Source organism: Pollachius pollachius, assembly GCF_949987615.1.
Source record: "Pollachius pollachius genome assembly, chromosome: 4".
Lineage (NCBI taxonomy): Eukaryota > Metazoa > Chordata > Actinopteri > Gadiformes > Gadidae > Pollachius > Pollachius pollachius.
Window position 1 is genome coordinate 7,345,974 of NC_136937.1, and position 26,932 is coordinate 7,372,905.

Consider the following 26,932-nt stretch of genomic DNA (forward strand, 5'->3'; position numbering starts at 1 on the left):
AGGGAGAGAGAGCAAGAAAGAGGGAGAGTGAGAGAGAATATGAAAGAGGGAGAGAGCAAGAAAGAGGGAGAGAGAGCAAGAGAGAGAGAATATGAAAGAGGGAGAGGGAGAGTGAGAGAGAGAATATGAAAATATGAAAGAGGGAAAGAGAGCAAGAAAGAGGGAGAGAGAGCAAGAAAGAGTGAGAGAGAGAGAGAGAGAGAGAGAGAGAGAGAGAGAGAGGGAGTCCAAAAGAGATGAGTTAAGATAGCAATAAAAAGACGAAGGAGAGAGCAGCAGATACAGAGTGAGAGAGAGTGAGAGACAGAGAGAGATGGGCGAGAGGGAGCGGGCTTAGGGAGAGACGGGAGGGGATGTGGAGAGAGACGGGAGGGGATGTAGAGAGAGACAGAGACCGATGACAAACCGGCTGGAAATTAAAGTGAGGTTTATCGGATGTGTAGGTCATATGCGACCCTCGGGATTTTAGATAACTGAAGGAATCTTTCAGTTATCCATCATATGCTAAATGACATAGGCATTGTGCACATGTGGTTAAAAAACAACCACTACATTTCGATTTGATTGACAAAACAGAAGCAGACTTACTTTATTGATTTGAAAAACATGGTTGCAAAATCCTATACAATTTCATATGGGTAGCTCCCATTGCCAACAGTAAAAGCACATATCTTTATTGTCCAGCTGACTTAAATAAATACATATTAAAAAAATCCATCACCCATTAAGGAATCACCAAAATTTTAAAGAGTATTCATACAAATTCATAGACCTCAATTTATTTTAAGAGTTTTAAAAAAAGAAGACGTCCTGGTGGATCAGAAGTCGTCGAACAGGTCCTCCGTGGAGGGGCTCCCCGCGGGGCCCGGGTCCTTTTGCTGCTGCGTCTTCTGGGGCCCAGCTGCACTCCCGCCAGCGGGAGGGGCCCGGCGTCGTCTTGGGGAACACGCACGCACACACACACGCACACACACACACACACACACACACACACACACAGGTCAGATTGATATGAAAGAGACAGGGACAGACAGAGAGAGAGAGAGAGAGAGAGAGAGAGAGAGAGATAGAGAGACAGAGAGAGAGAGAGAGAGAGAGAATTTAATAGAGATGCGTGACCTAAGACAGCAGTAAAGAGCGACGGGAGAGAGCGGGAGACAGAGTGATGGGATTGAGAGCGCTATAGAGAGAGAGGGATAGATGGCCAAAGGGAGGATGCAAAGAAGGTCAGTACCCTAATGAGCTTCACTTTACTGCCCACGTTCCTGGAGCAGGAAGTCTATAATGTGGCCAAAGACTGGAAACACATGGGCCGCTTTTATACCTGCGGAGTGTACATGTGTGTACACCAGCGTACATGTGTGCCTTTATGTTTGTGCGTTCACAACTTGCAAACGGATCCCACAAAACTCTGGCATCTACAGGTTAGGATCCGGCGATGGCGGCAGGGATTTCGTCACATTTTTGGAAGCCATTTCTCCCCACAGTTTATATTACCAACATTTTACCTTCCCTCTGGTCAGACAGACCCCGCCAGTGTTTACGTTTGGATCATAACACCGATGCACTAAAGTTGGAGTGTGTGTGTGTGTGTGTGTGTGTGTGTGTGTGTGTGATACAAGACAGATGAAGGCGGATGAGAGGGTCAGGTTAGACCCCCAGGGTCTTAGCCCCCCGGCGGGGCTGCAGCCTTCAAAATAAAAGCCCCCATATTTCTGTCTTGTAAAGAAAAACCTAACAAAACACAAACCCTCTGGGGTCCTTTCAGTAAATCACCTGACTAACAGTGTGTGTACCCCCAGGTTGGCGGAGAAAGTCTGTGTGTGTGTTGGTGATCACAAGACTCACCAACTGCCAGTACACAATAAAAAGTCCACATCGATGCGCTTTCATTTTTCACCATCGTCCCTTGTGGGGCATAAAGCAACACTAAACTGCCCTTTTCCACAGAATTATTTTCTTGGGCAACACTTGGGCAACAGTTTCGTAAGAGAAAGTGTGCGCAAACACACACTTTTATCCTCACAAACTGAGCCGTAGAAACCATACCACAAATACCACAATTGACACAATCGATTTCAACACCAGAGCCTTTTACAGGATTCTCTCCATGTCCTTCGTATCCCTCCATCAGTTTTATGGAGCAAATGGTATCGATGATGATGATGAGGACGAAGACGATGATGAAAGTGGCGACAGCGATTCAAGGAACAGTAGCGGGCATCGGTGCGTGGAAAAAAAGCCACAAAACTCTCTTCATTGAAGTTGGCAGCGACGATGACGATGACGACGACATAGCTGATGATGACGGAGATGGCGATGAAGAGCGCGCCCAGAGAGGGTTAAAGAACAGTGTGAGATCGAGCAAACCACTACGACCCTGAGCTCATTCAAAGCAGTCCCCGACTGTACACACACCGTCCAGGGGGTCCCCTCCTGTAACCCGCTGGGGGTAACCCCAGATGTGTGCGCCGAGGTGGGGGGGCCGTGATGTTGAAACCCACAACTTCACAAGACCACCAGAGGACCCCCAACACACGGCGGTGAACCGGCAACCGCCAAAGCTAAGCGCTTGAAACCCACAGGGTTTGAAGTTAAACACAAGAGGGGCTTTTTCGAACACACACACACACACACACACACACACACACACACACACACACACACACACACACACACACACACACACACACACACACACACGCGTTAAAAGCCCCTGTTATACGGCCGGAAGTGCGCAGCTCTGTGCCAATTATGCGCTACCTTTGCCATTAGAGAGAATAAGAGCAGTATTTTTCCCGGGCTTGGTGGGGGTACCATTACATACGGTACCCCTTAATCTGAAAGGCCTCCCCCCCCTCCCTCCCCCCCTGCTCCACTAACTCAATCAGCTCAAAGCATTACCCTTTCTCCCAAAAAAGCCACCCACATTCATAGCTCATGCCATTCATAACCGAGGTATCCTTTACCGCGGCAACAAGCTCAAAATCAACGCACGTTTTCAGAATAGGGGGACGAGCGGGGAGACGGCATGCAGTGTACAAACTGCGACCTGGAATAACCCTCTTTTCATGCACTCAAGCCTGCTTATAAAGCCATCTTAAAGCTGGCATTACGCGCTCATGCAAATGACGCTCAATGCGTTCCAGGTTTTGGAGTGATTAGCGCGGCTCCTTGCTACGAGCTGTGTCTGGGTGGAGAGAGAGAGAGTGGGAGAGCGGGAGAGAGTGAGAGAGAGTGAGAGAGGAGAGGAGTGCGGTGTGGGATCAGAGGGTGCATGGCTCCTTGTTGGCTCTTAAATTAAAGTGGATTAGAGGAACTTTTCATGCTAGGTTCACGTAAACACGCATTTCCCTGAACAAAACAAACGGGAACAAAACCAAAAACAGCAAAACTTCTTCTTCCCTGGCTCCTGTGTCAAGTCAAGCAAAGCTAATGGATGCGTCACCTCCTGTCGCCTCCTTCTCCTCCTAAAATCTCCTCCTCCAATCTCCTTCTGCCACTTCCTTCTCCTCCTCCTCCTCCTCTTCTCCTGGTCTTCCCTCTCCCATAACACCTCAGACATGACGCTGCATCTCCTTCGCCCTCCGTCTTTTGCTCATCTCCTTCCTCCTCCTCCCTAGCCTCCTAACTGAGGACCTGTGTGGTGAATCACAGAACAAAAGAAAGTTATGCATGACATCACTGTTTTTTTGCAGCCAAATTTACCGGCCGTACTTGCGCCATTTGTCTTTTGGCCTGTGCCTAGCATTGACCTTCCTGCATCGGTAACTCAGTGCCTTGAGCCACATCACGTGATGTTCCCGATGTGAAGATGATGAGTTGTACAGATCAACATCTACAGGAACCGTCTCAACTAGTCTGATCATAAAAGAACCGGTAAAAACACATAACACCGTAGAGGAAGCGAGTGGTTGTATCTTGTTCCACAACGGTTGTTCTTTCTGGGCTACGCCTGTGACGTAGTTACCCACGCCGTACCTATGGCAGCCTTTTGGCAGCGGTACAGTCGAACGTGGCTCTTAGCCTTCTGTGATGGAGAGATTATCCCTCAGAGGCGAAGCCCTTAACCCATCGGTGAGGGCGGATCTTGGGTTTCAGCGATGGAGATCTGGGCTCTCAGAGAAGAGGTCCTTCGTCATCAGCGGAGGAGATCTTAGGTTTCAGAGATAAGAAGAGCTGAGCCTCCACTGATTGAAGACCTTATCCCGCAGTCGTGAGGACCTAACAGGGGTGCATGGCTGCCATTATACCCTGAGACACCCTCTTACCCTCCCATTCTCCGAGAACCTTCCCCTCGGGTGGGAGTGGGGGAGGGCGGCGGATGGGGGTGTTGAGGGCTGTGGGGCGAGACAAAGGCCTCTCTCATGACGGGGCCTTCGGAGCCTCGGAGGGAGCCAGGTCCATGCTGAGCCACTGGGGCGATCAAACAGCTGGCGTTGGCTTTACTGCAAACCTCTCTCTCTCTCCCTGGCGGTTGGTTTTGTGTGTGTTATGTAGTGTTCGCTGTTTCGAAAACACACACCCCAGAGGTGCTAGTGTGCTAATAGCCCTGGCTAATCCCGCCATCAACACCCAGGGCCAGGAACTAGGGGGTCCGGGGTAGCTGGGGGTTTCATCGGGGGGGGGGTTCTTGGCCTGTATCTGCATGTGGCACCGTTCTCTGGGTCTGCAGGGGGCCGATGGCTTCTTGGGGAGTGGGGGGGGGGGGTGGTCGTAAAGTACATCAGTGCTTTCAGGAGTCGACTTGTACAAAAACAACATGAGATCTGTTGGATGGCTTTTTTGGAAGGTTTTTCTAAATGGTTGCATCCAAAAAGAAAAGGAAAAAACGGGTGTATTGAAGGCCCAACACAAGGACCTTTTTATCTGGGAGATCTTTTGGAATATGAAACAACGGCAAGTCCACCAGACTCTGAGATACTGACACCATAGAGGCCATTGACCCATGGAGACGATGGATTGAGTGTGAGAGAGAAAGAACAAGAGAGAGAGAGGAATAAATAGAAATGCATCGTTGTTTCTATGAGATGAATGTTGGACTCCTTCGCCAAGACCTCCTGTTGAATCCCCCCCCCCACCCTCCTCGCACTAGCTAAGAGCACAGAATAATGAATTTTAGCAGAAAAACATGAGCCTCCACCGCAACAAGTACAGCTAAGACAACAATTGTAACACAGCAGTGAACCCGGTAATTTCAGTGAAAAAATATAATTAAACCCCCCGGACTGATGATGGCCTGATTAAAATAATAAATAAATGTAGGATTGGTCCATTTAATCTCATCTTCTGTGTGCGTCTTCACATCAAATATTGATAGATAGTTGAAAGGGTCTTTTACTGTCTGTGTCTGTGGCAATCAACCCATTATCAGCAGACGTGACTGAGAGAGAGGGGGAGGCAGAGGGAGAGACAGAGAGATAGACAGAGGCAGAGGGAGAGACAGAGAGAGAGACAGAGGGAGAGACATAGAGAGAGGGAGAGACAGAGGGAGAGACAGAGGCAGAGGGAGAGACAGAGAGAGGGGGAGAGACAGAGGGAGAGGAAGAGGGACAGACAGAGGCAAAGGGAGGGACAGAGGCAGAGGCAGAGACAGACAGACAGACAGACAGACAGACAGACAGACAGACAGACAGACAGAGAACGAGAGGGAGGAAACAATGGTTAGCTGGAATGATGTGGTGATGATCCGCTTTCAACAGAGATATAATGAGTCTCCAAATACCTTCAACCAGTGGACTTCACCAGCCCAGCAGCGATAAATTATAAACCAGTGGTCCTTAACTACCAGTAAACACTGGAGAGGTGAATATGATGTTCACTGGAATGCCTTCACTTTAACACGCCCTGAAGGTACACAGCTGGTTTTAAAGGGGCTTCGTGTTTCTATCTGCTTGGATGAGACAGGAGCGTAAACTTGGACAGGATTACAGGAATATATGACAAACGCTACCATCTCTGCTAAATACCTAAATACCAGACGTTCTTCCATCCATGCATCTGAGACCTTTGTCCTTAACACAGATCAGAGGGTATCTCTCTCATGTGTGTGTTCCTGAAAGTCCCCAAGCATATCCAGCACAAATCTCCCTTCATATTTGTAGCGTTACACAAACAAATAGAATCATATTGTTTGGACAACGCAAAGCACAAGGAGCACAAATTCAACGCAAGTGCCAAGTCAGGTTTTGTATGCGAAAATTGAAACACAACCAGAAATTGAAACATAAATTTGCGGGCGGGCCGGGCGAGTTGATCTTAATATCAAAGTGCGTTGGCTGCAGGACTCATGGCGAGGTATGCCTTGACCTGTTGTGTAATTCACACTACGCACATGAATTTCACAATATATGAATGTGTTATGTGTGGTGAAGCTATTTCACAATCACATTAGCGGTAAATTCCCATGCCTTTGACAAAAGTATACACAGAAATATACAAATCACTTTCCGTCACACCACAATGCAAAAGATCACCCCAATCCACACAAGTCTTACTCTTACAGCTAAAAGGCCATTTAATTAGACAACCCACTCATTAAGTAGACAACCCCCTCTACATTTAATGAGTAAATTCCAGCACCGCAAGTTTGTTTGTTATTTAGGGAACATGAGCATATTGACCGTGTAATTCTACATCACAAAGAGCCTGCCTGACAGGCAAGGTTTACGGTGTTTAACTTTCCCATTCAGAGAGAAAGGTGGTGGGGTAGGGTGCTGGGGGAGGAAGGGTCAAGGTGGGGATGGGTGTGGGTGCTGGGGGAGGATGGGTGAGAGGGAGATGGGTGAGGTTGATGCGGAAGGATTGGTAAAGGGTGGGGGGACGGGTGAGGGTAGTGGGGGAGGATGGAGAGAGGACCCAGGGGTGTAGGGGGGGGATGGTTCTTTTCTGCCGAGAAGTTGTAGCAGCTAAATGACACAAGGAAAACACACTGGTCGACGGACATGAGGGGATACGGTCTGGTGACAACCCAACAGAGTGTGACAGTGGGCCTGATTCTAGTGAACCCTGACTCTACTGACGTGCTCCTTGGGGGATGAAGGGCCACGCCCGCCCAGATGAACAGACACTGACTCATCTGCAAGTTTACGAGCTACAACGCCAATAAACCGATTTTGAGAATGAAATAAACACAGTGACGCCCCTAGGGGGAGGGGGGGGGCGGGGTCTTTGGTTAGTGCGGATAAACTGTTCTCTGGAACGTTTGTTTCTCGCGAGAAACCAAAACAAACCAACAGGACTGACGGCGCACGTGTTTGTAGTGTGTTGCCGTGTTGTTTCAAAAGCGCGCTTGTGGTGGTGTGATGTCATGGCGCCGTTTTCTGCCGCTGGTCTCACTTGTGTCTGGAGGTCGTCTCCGGGGGCGCCTGATTGGCCACGGGTTCAGAGGGCGCGGCGAGGTGGCGAAAGCGGCGCTTGCGGCAGGGCGCCACGTCCGTGATGTCGTTGGCCTCGTCGGCCAATAGGGAATCGCTGTCGGCGTCTGAAATAAATACAGGGAAGAAACAACGTAAGAATGCTTGAATAAATAAATAAATCAGGGGACTTTAAGCTCATTGTATCGACACACTTGTTTTACTCAACAAAAACAATCACAAAGGAGGAAATGGCTTTTGTGTGTTTGCGTACTCGGATTGCATTGACCTGAATACTAATTCCCCCAATGACATCATTGAACAAAACCTTTCCATTTTGACCCCTTATGATTTGGTAATGGGGTAGCCTTTTTTGAGCAACAGACCAAGTTATATTGCGTAACGTTAAAGAACGGTTCAGAAGGAACTCGAGGGAGGTAATGGTATAGGAGGACGGTTCAGTACAGTCGGAGGTGAGAGGCAGGAATGCCACCAACATCTGGTCATAACTCGTTCTCTGTTACAGTTTGAAAAGGTCTCTCTCTCTCTTTTCTCTCTGGAATGGCACCCTCGCTGTGTGTGTGTGTGCGTGTGCGTGTGTGTGTGTGTGTGTGTGTGTGTCTCTCTCTCTTTTTCTGACCTTGTGAGATGGTGAAAGAAACAGTGAGCAAGACTGTTGAGCGATCACAGAGAATAAGTAACTGGCCAGGGTTATCAGTATGTAAATGCTTACTCAGAGTGTGACCGTAACCAGATTAGTCAGCCTTAATTGAACCAAGGTGTGCGTGTTAACACTGAAAACATCACACAACATGTGTAGAGACGCGTAGAAAACAGCTCTTAACGCCTGTGGCCGCAAACTCATTTACAACAACAAAGAAACAACTATACATGGCAAACTATCTGTCGAAAATTCTCACAAACATAGGCCACAGGCGTTACGAGAACATATACCCACTCTCTCTCTCTCAGCAGGTAGAGATACATATGGGTTCATCTGGATGGAGCCCGGTGACGTACAACACTACACCACCATTAGAAAAACCATTGGCGTTGTGACTTCTAGATCCTAATGGAATGGATTCATCTGGTTTCACCAAATACGCAGACGATAAAGATGAAGGAAAAAGCAATTAAGAAACACTGTTCCACCCCTTCCTTTCCACCACACACACACACACACACGCACGCACACGCACACACGCACACGCACACACACGCGTGTGTCTGTCTCTGACCCGCGACCAGCTCGTGGCAAATTTCATTCATTGTCGTAGCAACAAGAACAACAAAGGAAGGTTTTCCTCATCATTACAGTGCTGGAGGGAGAGCGAGAGTGAGAGGGGTGGGGAGAGAGAGGGCGAGCGAGCGAGAGCTTAGACATGTGTAGTAGTGCTGGAACCTTGGCCTTCCAGCTCCGAACATAACTGGTCCGTGGAGGACTAAACACGGCAGGCTGGAAAAGAAGACATCATGCGAGATGACAAATAGAGTGAAAAAACACCTTCCATATTCCATTCTTCGGCTCCAAGCGGCATTCCCCTCCATAAGCACCTTGCAACTATCAAGCTGCACCGCACTAAAGACCTGAATGGAAAACCCCCACGGCCCTCAATTCAAAGCCCCTTCCTCTAGTCCCATATCCTTCATCTCATTATCCTCATTCTAATCGTTCTATTCTTTGCAATACATACTGTAATAACATAAATCACAATTGTTACGTATATGGGGGGCGGAGAGTAAAGAAGATAGGGTGTTCGACTCACGGACGAAAAGGCACTGGGTTCGATCCCGTATGCCAACAGCACACTTGTGGGCGTCGACACTCTCCTTATTCGTAGCGGCTTCTTAATGTCATGAATCTTTATCTGTGCGAGGCCCCTTTCGGTCTTGTGGAATGGGAGATACTACTATTGATGACTCAATGTGCTAACACAACTTTGCCCTTAGGTCTAGATGATTTGAGCAATGAATGCGATTTGAGCAATGAAAACGAATGCTATTGACTAATAATGTAATTCTTACTAAAAACGGGAAATGTGATTTTCTTTTTCCTTGGGGTGTGCGTTTTGTGATGACATTGTGAGAAAAACCAAAACCGATGGAAAAAAGACGTTGGATGACACCCAAGACACAATCAAGAGGAAAGGGAACGTGATACTATGAGGATTAGGGTTCCTTGAGTTGGACCCAGGAGGAAGCTATACAGAAAATCACAGAGAGACACACCCTTCGAAACACATACGTAGCCTTACAAACCCCCTTCATATAGATAGTTACATTGATTCAAACTCATGTTGGGTTGTATTCATTAAAGATATATAGGTCCTGTGTAGCTCAATTGGGAGAGCAAGGCATTAACACTAGCCAGGGTTGAAGGTTGGATTCCCAATGGGGCCACCCATGCTATGAAACGTGTGCATTCACTTTATTGTCTGGCGCTTTGGTTCAAAATGTCATGCAAATGGCATATGCTTCTGTATGATTTGTTTCAAGAAAAATTGTAATCAACAAACTGATTGAGCTCAAACCATCTCATTGATTGATGAAACCCACTCTTTGTTAATTGTCTATAAATATAGATTCAACAGTCTTTCAGATCATTTAACAGATTTTTTTTTATAACCAACAACAAATGCTTCCCCACTACAAATCTCAACATGAGAAATATGGATCTTAAACAAACACTGGAAAATGCCAATTCAATCCATAGGCTATACCATACCCTTAGAACAACAGATCACATTTCACAGGTTTCTTCAAAAAAGTTGATAAAAAAAATTATACAAGAAAACTCAAACTCATATTTCACACAGAAACAACCACCTTCCATTGCAAAGCAAACACCCTGAAACAACAAGCATCGGAGCGTTTTCGTCAAGACGTATCGCCTTTCAAAGGAGGCAAGAAATGGCTCTAGGCAATATTTCATGCTGCCCTTCAGTTATGTGAATTTTGATCCCTTTTGCCATGACCGACGACAGAGCTGCTATGGACTACATAGGGACTCAGTGATGTCATCATAGAGGTAAGAGCAGCTCATCAATTGTGGACAGAATTTCCCCCGGACCGAAGGAAAGGGCCAAACACAACACAGCATGGTATCCCACGGAAACAACCCCACCCTCTCCATAATTTGCGACATACAGCATGCATGTTGTTGATGTCTGTTTATAACACAGTGCGAGGGCGGCAGAAATTCCCCTTCTTAAGGTGGTTACTAAGTAACAGTGAAAGCTAACGTAAATAATGCTAACAGGCATTATGAACGCCCACAAACAATGGCGCACAAATCTTTAACTTCACTTCATAAACACATATATATACATTTAACTTGAGTTGTAAAGTAGGAGTATTTTGTTACTGCCATAACTATTAAATATCCACGTCCAGTGCAGTTCAAACACAGCGGATGCTTTGAGGCCAGAAAGTGGTAATTTGTCTTTTGTTTCCTGATTCTCTTAAATCTTCTTTTAAGTCAGTGAACAATTAGAAAAGTAGAACATTTGTGAAAACATTCCCAAAGCAGAGTCAGTGCACTCAGAAAACCCTCAGTGATCATACAAGTTCCCCGGCTAAGCTACACCAGTCATTGCTGTATTTGCTGTATTATTTTTGTGTTGTTAGTCGAGGTGGGATGCTGCAAGAATTGAATTTCTCAGCAACAGAATCGGTCGAAACAGAGAAGCGAAAACGCCTCTTTCAAGCAGATGTGAGCTCATTTGCCATCAGACTTTAAATATTAATCTAGATATAGATATTAAGTCTGACTTGTGTGACTATAATGAGACTAACCTCTATAAATAAATACCTATTTTCTTTTAGTTTTTTTTTAGCATGGAAGGAAAGCAAAAACGGCGACCTACGCATCTGCATCAGTGTGGACGTGGCATCAGCCACTCAGTCCTTCCTCACCCTGGGAGGCTGAGGTGGCGGTGGCTGGGCCTGCAGCTTCCTCTCCTCTCCCCTCCTCTTCCTCCTCTTCCTCCGTACTGCCACCGTACTCATCCTCAAACTTCTCTTCCTGGTGTGATGCTTGGCTCGGGCTCTGGCCTGATTTGCTCGGCTTTTCGGAACTCCTACACCCACAGAAACACAGACAGACCATGGTTTTGCGTGCACAAAGTCACACAGACTTCTCTTTCTATCACTGAAATGGAAGACCAATTCATATCGATGGCATGGATTTATATACTTATCATGTATGTTGGTGTATGTACGGTGTCATGTGCAGACTCAAGGACCTCGAGAACAGGGACCTCGGTTGGCTCAGACTTTGTGAATGTTTGGAGTTCCTCCAAAAATCGATTCATTCTTTAATTATTGCCGTTGATTGAAGTGTCTGCCAAACGACTCGATGTACAGGTCCTACCGATAGAAGGATGCTTTCACAGGTTGTGAATGTAAACACAGAGGATGCGCCTCAGTGAGCGATTGACGCCCGGTGGAGCTGAGTGTGTGTGTGTGTGTGTGTGTGTGCTGCCCGGCGGTACCTGGTGATTGTCTGCTGCAGCGTGCGGAGCTTGGCCTTCTTGTCGTTGAGCACCTGGACGAAGCGGGAGAACAGCTCCGCCTCCAGCGCCTGCTTCCCCTCGGCGTACCGCCGCAGCCTGCAGGGGACGCACACACACACACACACACACACACACACACACACACACATACCCACATGCATGTACACACACACACACACACGTACGTACGTCCAAACACACCATGTACATACGTACACAAATGCAGGCGGAGACACAAATACACAAACACAATCAAACCCAGACACACGCACACGCACGCACACACACAGAGCAGGTGTTATCAATCCCACTTCCTCCGCCATAACAAAGTATATTACGCAGCTCTGCGTCTCCCTGCTCCCTCACCACTCATCCACCTCATACAGGGTCAGAGGTCACAGGCTTTCCAGAAACCCTAGACCCCCCCCCCCGCCACACACACACACAGACACACACACACACCTCCCCTGATGGAAATAGAGAATAACAGAACAGGCTGTGGGCTGTCTGTGTGTAATCAGTGATGGATCCCACCATCAGAAGGAGCCTTAGAAACACCATGAATCTATTAAGGTGCAGACACACACACACACACACACACCATGAGCGAAGCCCTTCTAGGAGGTGTGTGTGCGTATGTGTGTAGTAGTGGGTGTAGAGTTTTGCGTCAGGCCCTCCCTCCCACACACACAGCCCTCCACTTGTAGCTGTGAGTATCCTTATGTCTGTGTCCCACACACACACACACACACACCAGAGATGGAAATTAACTTTTTTGCCCACCAGCCACTGTGGCAGGTAGATTTAAAATCTACCAGACACTCATCTTTTTTACCAGACACTTTTTATACGCTATATATTTTTTTTAATATATGCAGACATTTTAAACAATATAATAGTAACAATAGATAAGAAAAGTGTTTTTCTTACACATCATTCTTTCCATCAGAAGTGATTTTTACTGTAAGTAGGTGCTACCAAGGAACTGAGTTGAAAATGTTACAATCTTACCGCATATGATAAACAATACACAGGTATCTGCCGTGTTAAGTCATGTTTATTTCAAAGGTGTTACGATGACAAGTTTGGGGATAATTCATCTATACAAAGTATTTTCAATAAAAAACAAATTGACATATTAACAATAAAACAACATGCATGGCTACACCATCATAAGTCAATAGGAACATTTGTTTTTGCAGTGCACTGGCCTTTTAATTTCTTCATTTCAACCAGATGTATAATGAAATCTGCCCCTATAATGCAACAGATGTATCCTCTCGGTATAGGAAGACTCATACTTTCCCTCTGCATTCGAAAACAGACCATGAAGAAACAAGAACAAGAAACAATGACTTAATAAGTGCAAGACACATTGAGAAACGTCAGAATACAATAAACTATATATATATATATATATAGAAACTCCTTAGCGTATCTGTTTGTGTACGTTCGCTATGCAGCCCTGCTATTGCGCATTGACAGACAGGCTTTTGTCAAAGGAATACCCGGTCAATGATGGATTTAATATGGACACAAACAACTAAACATTGGATCTTTGTATGGATTTATATGCACGTTACAGGATGAATTGATAAGCTCCTGTAAGGGCTACGATGGCACAGATGACAGCTGATTTGGAACAGAACAGCAAAGTAAGGAAGTCAGACTTTTTTACTGTTCAATTATTAATGTTGTTTTTGAACGAGTATTGGAATACTCGCTCGGAAATGGTAAAATGGTATTCAGGACAGCCCTACGTCTTAGCACACACGCTTGACATCTGTTTTGACCAGACTGACAAAAAGCAGCTGTTTGCCAAACAAGTGAGCAGATCTCTAAGGTTACCCAACATGCTAGTTTTTCGACAGCAACAAACTATTGCATTAGGCCTAATAGAAAATAAAAAAATAACTTACGTGCAGTGCCATTCGACGTCTTGAAATGGCCTTCCCTTTGTGGAAATTTTGTGTGCATTTCGAAATAGTGGAGCCTATTTCCTATTTTTCAGCCTAGCTTCTATCAAGTTGGGCTGTTTTGAGGCTAACGAGCGTCCTCATCGCTGTCGTGGTTTCGGGCGCTGATTTTCCCTTGGCAATTTTTTCAAGGTGACTTTTTGAGGACTCTTGGTCCTTCACGGCTTCCAATTTTAGGTTTTGTGTCCCACTCACAAAACTATTGGACCTGTGGCCATCAGAAGCATGTTTACGACAGAGAGCACAGAACATTGTCTGGCTCGTCCCGTCAAACACCAGCCAGTCACGGTGATGCCCAGTGTCCGATGTTCGCCATCTCTTATTAAAACAACGCTTCTTTTTGGGGATGACAGCCGTACTATCATCCGCCACCTGTACCTGGCCTACACTCTCCTCAGTTGTTCTCTTTCCTCCGGTGAGGAAACGCAACATTGCTTTCTCTAGTAGTTCTTTCTTTATACGTCAATAATTAGCCTAGCATACTATACCGAATGTTGATACCGGCATATTATCTCTATGGTTACCGGTATATTATCCCGGATGTTGACAGTTATAGTTCAGCAAAAGAGGCGTAGAAGAAGAAGGGGGCCGGATGTTAAGAGTAATGGTTGTGGAACTGTGCAGCGCCGTATGACGAATGTATTAAATATGCAAATTTGAACGGACCTGACTGGAAAGTATTACCCGACACAGTGGCGGGTGAAGTGACACAATTCACCCGCCACCATACAAATCCATCCGCAAATGGCGTGTGGCGGGTGTTAATTTCCATCCCTGACACACACACACACATACACATCAGCGTAACGTATGCATGATGGAGAGAGGAGAACAGAGCCTCACTTCCAGCTCTCAGGATTGCGTAAGACTAAGAAAACCGCTAATGATTCATGGGGGAGAGAGGGGTTTGATGTGTGTGAGAGAGAGTTTAAGTGTCTGAGAGCCTGTGTGTGTGCGCTCGCACTTGTTTGTGTATGCTTGCCTGTGTGTATATATGTATTTAAACGTGTGTGTGTCTGTATGGCGAGTGAGTGTGTGTGTGGACTATGAACAGAACTGTATGTATATGTATGTACATACACGAGCGCCCTGTGTGTGTGTGTGTGTGTGTGTGTGTGTGTGTGTGTGTGTGTGTGTGTGTGTGTGTGCGTTTCTGCGTGTGCATGCGTGTGTGTTTACTCTGCAGTCATGTGCTTCTGCTCCTCGCTGAGGCTGTGGTTCTCCTGCTGGAGGCGGTGGTTCTGTCGCTTCAGTCGGCCGGCCCTCCGGACCCCCAGCTCCAGCAGCTCTCTCACCACCTCCAGCGGCTCCGTCACGGCCACCAGCTCCACCGAACCCAGCCGGAACTGGAATCGTGCGGGACAACGAGGAGAACCGGGAACACAGAGACGGAACACCCGGTCAAAACAGAGTCACATCATGGGCCTTATTCGCCTAGATTGAATGGTAAAGGGACTGCATTTAAATAGCACTTTTATCGAAAGCGCTTTACAATATTGCCTGACATTCACCCATTCACACACCGACCGGAATCAACCATGCAAGGCGACAGCCAGCTCGTCGGGAGCAGTCTGGGATAGGTGCCTTGCTCAGGGACACCTCGACACTCAGCTAGGAGGAGCCGGGGATCGAACCAGCAACCTTATGATTACCAGCCCAGCCCCTCTATATCCTGAGCTACTGCCACCGCACCGGGCCACTGTCTTAGTGTTTAGCATTTGAGGGAACTGAAAGCGAAGACACCGATGGTCCAGCTTGTACCGACTCAAATTAGAAAAACGGTCAAGCTTGACTGTTTCCCTTTAAGTTACGCAACCATTAGGGTTCACCATTTATCACCAAATTATTATTTAATGGGAAATGTCCTTCTTGCTTGGACCCATTGTTCATCAAGATAGGGTTTGTTTCCTTTGGTTGAACTGCGTGATTCTGCGGTGGTCCGTGTTGTGTCTGTTCTCAGCCCCCTGACGGCACTCGGTTTACAAGGAGATAAGAGGGCCAGATCCCAGACACCCGGGGGCTGTCTGGATAAGAGGCCTCCCACCGGGTGGGCATAGTTGGAGATCACGGAGACTTTACAGTATCGGATGGACAGGTACTAATGCAGTATTCACCGTCTGTATACACGTGGATTCAAACAATCAAATATACCTTCAGTTTTGTCAACAGAATAACTACGAATTAAAAAAAAAAAATGAGCATGTTGAAACCTAACTGTTATCAATTATTTGGTTTGTCTCAATTCATTTTTTTTGATATATAGTTTTTATAACACAAAAATAAACACTGAATAACTTTAATATCAGCCTCCTCTTTAAAGCCTAAAAGTTCCAATCTACTCCAATTCCAGTGCACTCACTCAAAGAGATCAAATAAAAGACCATCAGTGTGACACCGAAAATAAACCAAGTCCCTAATTCATTCATCTCTCTCTCTCTCTCTCTCTCTCTCTCTCTCTCTCTCTCTCTCTCTCTCTCTCTCTCTCTCTCTCTCTCTCTCTCTCTCTCTCTCTCTCTCTCTCTCTCTCTCTCTCTCTCTCTCTCTCTCTCTCTCTCTCCCTCTCTCTCTCTCCCTCTCCCTCTCCCTCTCTCTCTCTCTCTCCCCCTCACAGGTGTCCACATTTTGCCAGCACTTACTTCATCGCAGCTTTACAAACTTTAAGTAAATAACCAACTTTAAAGTGTAAAACAGCAGACCATTTGTCTTGCCCCGAGTGGAAAACACTGTTTGGACGTGCGTTCAAGCCACGCCAGCTTGCACGTCAACTCAGCACCAGACCTCCTTCATCGGGGTGCTAGCCTGCTAATTGTTTTAGCATATCTGCATTTAACACATTTTGTCTCGGGGGAGCAGGGAGAATAGAGTTGGGCTGTCTCCATAGCTCCATCATTAATGCAATTGAGGTTATATATTGACCCACCGAGTGTTTTTATGTTGAGATTTCTGTATTCCTGGGCAATTTATTTAGACTGTTGCTCAGACACCTGCAGAGGGACTGGACGGTGTCGGCCAAAGGAAACGTTGATTTGGGAAGTGGTCCCCCTAAGTTAACGTCATCGTTGGAACGGCACTCTATTTTAGGGTTCAGATTCTTGTCATGACAACCTTTGAGTTAGGGTCTGATGTGTTTTGGTCTACTTTTTGTGCGCATGGGAAAATATGAATACCGATGTCACGTCATTGAACCCTGAAAAACGTTTCAGGGTTGGCTTAGGGGGACCACGTTCCAAATCGTGTTCATTCATCGGTTTTCTATGTATCAATGGCCTTTAAATCAAAATTCAAGTCAATAGTAATAATGATGTGTGTTAATAATGAAGGACATTTCAATGTTGGAGGAAATATATAACAACGTACTCATAGTATCCATTGTAAGATAATATACCTTTTGAAAGGTCTGTACAATCATTCATATTGAGGCTTTCTGTACTGCATCACATTTTGGTTTGAACCAGCCTCCCTTCACCCTGTCTCTCGCTCATACAGTATTCACTGTGAAAGTATACGGCACGATAAACCTAAAAATAGAAACAGACTAAATACCAGAATTTTAAAGCCCTCCAATAATACTGTGTTGTACTTTGGGACAGAAGGCCTTGTGTACAACCGCCTCCTATTCTCTGCTATCTGTACAAGATGTTCAGCCATCATTCATTTTGTTGGCCACCATAAACGGAGTTGTCTGAATAAATGCATGTGGAAAAAGCCCAAACCGTGGAATCACCATAATAACTTAATATAACTCACAATGAACAACAGCATAGAGTATCCCTGACTTTATTAAAGTTAATAATAAAATTCAAAAGACTTAATATGCAAGTTGAAAATAGGCCTATAATAATGGGGGATTTTAAACGATAGACAAATATCACAATATGTATACAATATATCAAGTATAAGGTTATATAAGTATGGTATCAGACTAGAAAGAGTTTCCCTGTAAAAAAAACCTCATCTTTTGTTCATTTCAAGGGCTATTTTCTCATCAAAATTAATTTAGACTATAAGCTGGCGTATAGTCATCTTATCAAGATAAGTTGATATCTTCATTTCATGACATCAAAAGATGATTAAATATCCTAATCAATTATTGCGCAGCCCCAATATAAAACTTCAAGTGAACAAATGACAAATTAATCCTTAAAAGACATAATGATATCATTACGTACGTTACATATTATTCATTCATTACATCGGTTATAGCAGCATTTTTGCACAGCCACGACATGGATAAACCACAAACTACGTCAATGTTATAAACGGTTGGACTTTTATTTATGAAGCACGCCGGGTATGCTAACACGCTGCGGTATGCTAACAACCGCTGCTCACACCTGGGCACATGTGTCGCTTCTGCTTTGCTTTTCATTTGCAGGACATGCAGGACTGCTATTAGAATGAAGAGTGGCCAGGCATCGGACCGGGGGCCTTTCATTAACGCTCATAACTTTATGACACAGAGAGAGGAGGGGAAAAAAAAGAAAAAACACACACACACACACACACACACACACACACACACACACACACACACACACACACACACACACACACAGCCACACACACAGCCAGAAAACATTAACACACCCACGCGCAAGTGTGAGTCTCCAAATGGAGGAATGCCACAACGCATGTTTTATTTTAATAAAACAGACTATCTATTCATTTCCCTTTTCGGTTGCAACAGATGGAAGCTGGAGTTCGATTGTGTTCCATTGCTCCCACGGCAACCAGCCTTTCGTAATAATGAGCATGAGCATTTGGGCGCAGAAGTTCCACCGATAATAACCTGCTTAGTCTTCCACATGGTGCGCTCGCATTCACACTTCCCTAGTGACAGTTGGAAAGAGAGACGGCTAGATAGAGCGCTAAAAAAAGCAATTGATAGATTGTATTTATTTATATAGCAGGGTAAGACAGATGATAGAATATTATACAGATATATTGATACATAGATATATAGATACATGGATAGAGGGATACCTAGAAAGACAGACAAACAGGCTGAGAAGAAAGAGAATGATATAGAACGAGAGAAAGGGAGAGAAAGAGAGAGAATAAAAGAATGAGCGTAAAAGGAAAGTAACATTGAGAGAATAATGTTCGGGCAACTTAAAACAAGTACTGACATCTAAGCCAAGCTTAGCACTCATCTAAGTGGCAAGACTTTATCTAAACTCAATTTAGAAGTACCTTATAATAATAATCATGATCATATCGATCCAAATAACTATGGCGAGAATGAACCAGGTCGACCAGGGTCCCAAAAAGGCTTTCTGGGATCCATGAAGTAAGGTAAAAACATGAGCTTTTCATTTTCCCCATTTTTACCAGTCCTTAATGATAGCCTGGAGATAGTATAAACACAGCCATTAAAGGTCAACTATCAGCCTAACAAAAATCACTCCAGAAGTATGCAGTTAACACAACAGAAAACAGCAAAGTACTGCTATAATGTCAGGAATACCTCTTTACCCTTTTATGTTCTGCATTTATTTGTATTTGCTCTGTTTCTTTTTTAATTCTTCATGGCAGTTGGTGTGAAATAGACTTCTCACCAGAAGCATTGAAACACTTAAGGGTTTGTCTGCCAATTCAAAGTGTTCCTGGATACCGAACTGGGTATCCAGGGAAATGTGTGCGTATTTTGGGAAATATCATTGGCCCGTAGGAACTACGGTAGGCACACCACCAAAAAAACGTCTGAACACGATGTACTGCTGCTATGGTCCATCAAGAGTCATCAAGGTTCCGTCAAGGGTCTAATTGAAGCCAAGTCATCCCAAAGGCTGGTTGATACTTCAGTGTGCTATATCAGTCAGTGGAACACTGTGGGTCTCTATGTCACCGTCCCAAGGTTTGAAGGCTGTAGGGACCGTGTTCTTCCCTGCTGCGTTTTCCAGTTCATTTTTGCCAACAGTGGAGACAACATTGAGCAGCGATAGACTTGTGCAACACATCTTTTAACAACCCTTGACCCGCTTAGGTGGACGTTCAATGCAGAAGTACAACTCATGCCTTAGCCTGTATAATTCCTTGAAGCTAGCTCATTGATACTAGCTTAAAGCAGCAGTAGCACACAGGTTGCATCTTACAGAGGTCGAGGGAGCGTTCCTTACCGAGATGTCCTTCTGCACCTTCTCGTAGGCCAGGGTGGTGGTGGTGGTGCCGCTGGTGGAGGTGGTGGTGGCCGTCGGATGGGGTGTCAGGGTGAAGTTGTACGTGACGGAGGTCTCTGTGCCGGTCAGAGCCTGACGGAGGTCCTGGATGTACCTCTCCTTCTGCATCTCCAGCTCCTCCGCCTCGCTACACAACACATCCTCCGTCACTAGACCACGGAGAGGAGAACGTCAGCTGCCTGGGTTATAATTGATTCAAGGAAATTGACATGGGAAGATGGACTCCAACAACAACTCTGCTGATCTCTGGTCTCCAAGCAACCAGAGAACCTTTGGTTAAACAAATGCCCTGTCATTTTATAGGTTGTTTCTAATGATTTAACATTTTAAAGGATAGGTCAAAATTAAAACAAGGCAATGGAAATAGTCCCAGAATGCAAGGGAGGAAACCTTGAGAAACAACTAGACGGGGGATCTTCTTTTCAATGTCGGCTGGGGTCTTTAGCATTATAGCAAACATTAATACACAAGTGTGATGCTAAGGATTGATTAATTTTTCGGTTTAGCTAGGCTCTCGCCTAAAGCTGCCTTGAATAAGAACCAAAGCTTTTTTCAGCAGAATAAACAACTTCAAAAATGTCATATGTCAGATAATAGTCTAGTAACACTTCGTGAGACCCAAAACAGAATGTTTTTCCATGGAAAAAAAAATGTTTGTGGGTTTGCTTACCCTTAAACAAGTTGAGTAGATAAAAAGAAGGTCATAATAACAAGGCCACTAAACAGGACAATGGCAACTTCTCCAGGCACATTGAGTTACGAGTTCCAACAGACAGAGGTGTCAGGGAGGTCATCCTCTCTGTCCCCCTGTCAGGTGAGAGGGGTGGGCAGCTTTATTCCACTGGAAGGTCAGGGTTCAGAGCAGGAGGTCAGCAGGCTGCATAACAGGTATACGACCAGACGCAGGTGTGTGTGTGTGTGTGTGTGTGTGTGTGAATCAACAACAACTAATTACAGTAATGTCCAAACTGCCTCTTGGAGTCATTTATCTTGAAGGTGTTTTTTTATTTTGTGTTTGCAGAAGGGAAATTAAACCCTGTGTTATTCCCTTATTTCCTGTGTGTGTGTGTGTGTGTGTGTGTGTGTGTGTGTGTGTGTGTGTGTGTGTGTGTGTGTGTGTGTGTGTGTGTGTGTGTGTGTGTGTGTGTGTGTGTGTGTGGTCAGATTTACCCTCTCCTTTCCAGGCAAGCTGTCCGTCAGTCAGCAGGATGTCGAAGCCGCAGCCTAAGTCCCGCCCCTTCCAATCCACACGCAGGAAGTACTTTGTCTGAGTACCGTCTTCTGACGGAATGTCTACCTCTTGCACAGAGACGTCCATCTCTGCAGACACGCCTACACCTGTTATGGTCAATTACAACGACACAATAACCTCGACGATATAGCACGATCACAACAACAACTTAAAACGCCAAAAAGCATGGTCATATCAAAGAGGGTGGATTCTTGTACACCAAAGTTCATGTCAGGAGTATATTATTATTCATGCCAGAGTAAAAGCTTATAAACTTGACAACTTTAGGGGTGTGGTTTGAATCCTAACCTAACTCTAACCCCCCCCCAAAAAAAAGGCTGAAAGGTCCTAACCCCAATATCTGAAATGCACCTGTGTGCATCCTTGTCTGAGAAGCCGATCCCCTCCCTGATCCTCAATGAAAAAAATTAAATAAAAAACAATGACAAGGTCGCATTGGATAAAAACCTCTGCTGAATGACTAATCGGGAAATAAAAAAGGGACGTTTAAGAAGTGCTTAAATGTGTATTGTTTCTTTAGTCTCGGAGCCACCCAGTGAAATCATCTTCTATTTAAAGCGTGTGGTAGGCGTACATCCATCATCGCAGGCCTGGTTATAAACCCTCTGCCGCTCTGAGATAATTTCCTTGGAACATCCGTGCAGCGTGTTGGGATGCACGTCACAAGACAGACTTAGAAAAGCAGTCGGTCTGACCATACTGTTAATTCACTTCAATTCAACCGTCAACACCGCCCCCAAGATGACAGTTTAGCTCATCTCTACAATGGACCCTCAACAGTAACTCTATCACAACGCTGTGGCTGTGTGTGTGTGTGTGTGTGTGTGTGTGTGTGTGTGTGTAGGGGGGGTGGGGGGGGGGGGGGGGGGGGGGGGGGGAATAAGAAAGAAAAATATCCAGAGAGAAAGGCATGTCACCGGACAGCTGTTACTGTAACGACGCAACACTAAACATACATTATGCTGCAGTTCAAACTCATGTGCCAAAAAAGTGTTAAAGGCTAGTCAAAAATAAATAAAAGGCAATAAGTTAACCATAATGCTGTAACCATATGCAGAGATGACAGTTCGACTCACCACTACTATCTCAAATAGGGATTGTCTAATTGTTGACGTAAAACTACATCTCGAAGACCCATTTCTTCCTCTCTGGTAATAACACGCAACACCACCAGGTAGAAAAGCATGTAACGACACACGCCTGGCTAAAAAGCATATCATCAGGACGACCAGAAGGCAATACAGTAGAGAACTATACTTAGCTATAAGTACAGGCTAGGACGGCATGGAGCAGAGAAACCCAATGCTCTTCAGGCATTTACCTGTGTTTTCATAATGACCGGCCATTCATTGCTACTACTGCCACCACACGGACAGGACTGCGGTCCTCAGACGGCCGCTTTCTGTTTAACAACATCCTATTTGTTTAACACCTGCTTTAAAAAGGTGCTTATAGAGGCCACACAGTCTGAACCATTATCACTTGAAATGAAAAATTCTGTCCCTAGTACGTTTCCTTTACCATTGACCAGTTTGCAACAAATTAGTTCTTTATTCTAGTTAAAGTGGGAATTGTTAACCTATATATACACACTTTCTTATATTACTTAATTTTTATTATCTTAATAAAATATTATTTTCATTTTCATTAAACAGACAGGAGAGTCCTAGTGAAGCCAAGAGACTCCTAGTGACCGGCAACAAGTCCTACTTTCTTGGATTGATGATCGAAGCTATAACATTGTATCACAGTTCAAAGTCATTCGGAGGGTCCCATCCCAAAGCCTTTACACGGGTCCGTAGCGGACTCGAGTCGGTAAGGGACCGATTGGATTTCTGCGGGACAAATGAACGCGTTTTGGGGCTCCAGCTCATTGGTCAGGGTGGGTTGCTGACTTGTTTGTAAACAGACTGCCTCGCGTGCCTGCTGCTGCCCGGGATTTCCGCAAAAACAATTAACAACAAGTCGTTCTGAGCCTTACCGAACAGTGGATCATGGATTTCGTAATTTCTGAGCACGTTTGATATGCCCGCTTAAATCCGGAGTCATGTATTTGTATATAATATATATCTGTAGGGTTGAACAGAGAGGCTGCGGCTTCGTCGCTTCACTGTATGACGCTTAAAACGTCACTGCTACGCGACTTTGATGAAGTTCTTTTTAACTGGGATTAAACTAAAACGTCACTGGTGGTAATCCTAATTTCTATTAAATATTGTCTTTATTAAGGTTGAAATAATATTAGATTGAATATAATTCCATCAAAGGGGATATAAGTGATAAAAGGTCTGTGTGTGTTATGTTGTAATATTTAACCCATATTTTGTTGAGACAATTTAGGTTTAAACAATAACCTAATATTTAAGCAGTATAAGATGTTTGTAAAGTTTTACCATGAACATCCTTTAGTTACCAAACTATATAATGATTATAGTTGTTGATAATAACTTCCGAAATTAAAGTCATAATCTAAAATATATTTATAAATAAATAACATCTATATGTATTTCTGACAGCCTGCATAACGTTAACTTCTGCCATCCATGGGTCTTTTAATTTGAAAACCTGATCGTGGCAATGGGAAAGGCCTGTGCAATATTGAATGAAGGACAAAACTCCCATGTACTTTTGACAATACTTTGACACTAGACACAGGTCGGACCAACATCCTCCCAGAGGAGGAAAGGAACAGGAAGTGAGGTAAGAACCAAGATGGGTGCCACATGTCTGGTGCCGGACAGGAAATACGGGAATTTCACAGGGTTCAATTTCCCTTGCTGCAAACACAATCTCCTTCCAAGATAAATGACTCGAAGAGGCAGTTTGGGAATTACTTTAATTTGTTGATGTCAATTTACACACACACACACACACACACACACACACACACACACACACACACACACACACACACACACACACACACACACACACACACACACACACACACACACACAGACAGACAGACAGACAGACAGACAGACACACACACACTTAAAGATACACACACACACACACATACACACACACACACACACACACACACACACACACACACACACACACACACACAGTATAATCAAAACAGAACATCAAGCTTACAGCTCACTCAGAATAAAGACATGTTCGATGAGGTCATTTCCCCACCTGGTCCATTCCCCCCTAACCAAACCGAATCAAAGGTGTGATAGCAAATGGAGGTCCACCCCTACTTTGATCCTTCATTTAATCAACTTTATATGCCTTGATGGAAAAGGGGATTGAAGGGGGTGAATGACGTTCAGCATAGGACCACAGGTCGGATTCGAACCGAGCTCGCCAAGGGCGTAATGTTTGGTTAGCGCAGCTTGGCCAAATCACCATTATCCAATCGAAAGGCCTCCGGTTGTTCAATGTATTCATTCTATGTTCGGCATATATTCATGTACATTGCACTCAGTGATGTTCTTCCCTAGCCACACAGGAATGCCATATTGATATTAAGTATTCCTTCATTTAGCAGATGAGCACATAATGGAACAGGTAGGGGTTAGTTATCTTGCTCATGGATGCCTTCGTATATGATCAGCTGGTCTATTAACAATTGCGCGTCCTCCATATATTTCGACGCACCCAGGGTGTTGAAATGCAGGGGAAACAGGAGTCATTGTTCATAATAACACACTGCACGTTTTACCATATGTCTTACAAAGCAAGAGAGGAAGTGGTACAGCACGACCATACTAGGCATACTGCATAGAAACACACTGACCTTTAGAATCACATGGGGTCCACTGATTGCATAGCCAAGATCACACTTGAATGAATAAATGTGAAGCATAAAGCCATAATACAATTTATCATCGTGTCGTTTCGTCTCAATATTTGACCTTTAGTGTGAGCACTTTGTGTAGCCCTCCTTCGACCATATAGAGATATTGTTTATGAAGACTGCAATCTAGGAACATAATGGAGAATGCCTATTAGGTGCCATCGGCATTCTCTATTACTGTAGATGTTTGACAAAACTGGTTGTGTTGTTACAATGCAGGCCATTGTGCTAAGACAGCCGCAGATTTCGGTCATATCATGAGGTTGAAAATAATTGTTGTCCGTTATGTTTGGTCCTGTCTTTCCAAAATAGAGCAGCATGGCATTTTTTCAATTTGCCAGGTTCAGATTCCCACTGGGGTTACTCCTGCTAAGAATGAGTCAAGAAACGAAACTGGGAACACAGGCATCCACATACTGGCCTATATCTGTTTTAAGTTTTGTTTCTCAAGCAGATTGTGACATTCCATGTCATCTCTGAACAAAACCTGATTGAAGAATCGTCATTTCAAGAAGAGACTAAATGGTTCATTGAGAAGCCTCCACGGTCCCGGGTCATGCCCACCAGTCTCCCAGACTTCCATGTAAACACATCGAGAAGTTGTGTGGTTGTTATTAACAAACACAGCTGTCATGGCCTCAAGTTGTTTACTGTTTATCTTGAGCCGGGGGAATCTGTCCGTTTAATGGGATATTTTGTTGTGTCTGTCTTGTAACAGGCCTGTTTATCTTTCTTTCTTATCCTTTGCCTTGTTCTCTGTGTGATTTTTCCAGTGTTTTGTGGTTCAAGAAACTTTATGCTCTGTGTTTGATTAACAGCGACGTTCATTGTTTCCTTCCAGGTTTTTTGGCGAAAGGTAAGCAGCTAGCGCCTGAAAGTATTTATCGTTGTCATGAAGCTGTCATCTCTACATGAAAGGGAAACTGTACGCCAGGCAAGAGTAGTTTCAAATAAAAATAGAAACTTTATCCTCAGTCACGTTCGTAGCTTTGAGCGGTTTCCCATGCAGTCCTTCAAAACATTCTTCAGTCCTGAGGTCATAGGTCATTCATCGGATGATATTCTGTGCCAACAATGGAGACCATATTTCCAGCATCTGCATCAATTGTAGGAAAGGATTTGATTCTTAAAGAAAAATTCATGTTGTGCCAATATTAAATAGCCTACAGTGTAGTGAATGCCATTAAAGTTGAGGTCGCTGAGGTCAATCAAAGTCTAGCGTAACCATGATACCGTGTTTTTCTTAAGGTGTGGCGTTGAACCGATCACACATCTGTTAACAACAGTTTGCCTCTTTAGCAGGGTTTCCCAAGCTGTGGATCCAGACACCAGTTGGGGACCCTCCATGTGCACATGGGGTCAGATTGCTGACTTATCAGCTATTTGATCATACATTATTGCTGAAAAATATTATTGAAACAAGGTTTGAAAGGTCTCATAAAGGTAACTGTATATTACAATTATGTTAATAAACAGACTAACTAATGATTCATAGCCACCAGCAATTACTAATCGCCTAGTGTGGTGCAATGTTCAATCGGCCTTTCAGGCATGGATAATATGTGCTGGACTTGGTTTCAAACGATGAGTGTGGATGGAGATGCTCTGCAAGGTAAGAAGTTAGGGTCGCATGAAAATCTCAAACCTAAAAATTTGGGTTATGGCCCGTAAAAGTTTGGAAACCATTGGGTTAGCCTCAATAAGAACTCTGCTAACGTAGTAGCCTTGTGAGCTCCTACAGAGTAGTGACCCAAATGCAGGCTCCTGGAGAGCTGGGATTTAGGTGTCTGATTAACAGCCCTCGTCGATTTACAGAAACTCTTCACTTTCATCTCTTGCTCCTCT

General features: G+C 44.7%; 1 protein-coding gene across 1 annotated transcript; it reads right to left on the bottom strand.

Moving 5' to 3' along the window:
* Positions 1 to 208: 208 nt before the first annotated feature.
* xrcc4 (X-ray repair complementing defective repair in Chinese hamster cells 4) lies at positions 209 to 23,392 on the bottom strand. Its single transcript, XM_079734581.1, has 8 exons — positions 23,258 to 23,392; positions 21,195 to 21,362; positions 19,965 to 20,173; positions 15,025 to 15,191; positions 11,849 to 11,965; positions 11,271 to 11,434; positions 7,339 to 7,483; positions 209 to 936 (listed from the first exon to the last, which is right to left on the bottom strand). The coding sequence occupies exons 2-8, from the start codon at positions 21,340 to 21,342 to the stop codon at positions 819 to 821; spliced, it is 1,068 nt and encodes a 355-aa protein (XP_079590707.1). The 5' UTR covers positions 21,343 to 21,362; positions 23,258 to 23,392; the 3' UTR covers positions 209 to 818.
* Between the last annotated feature and the right edge of the window lie 3,540 nt (positions 23,393 to 26,932).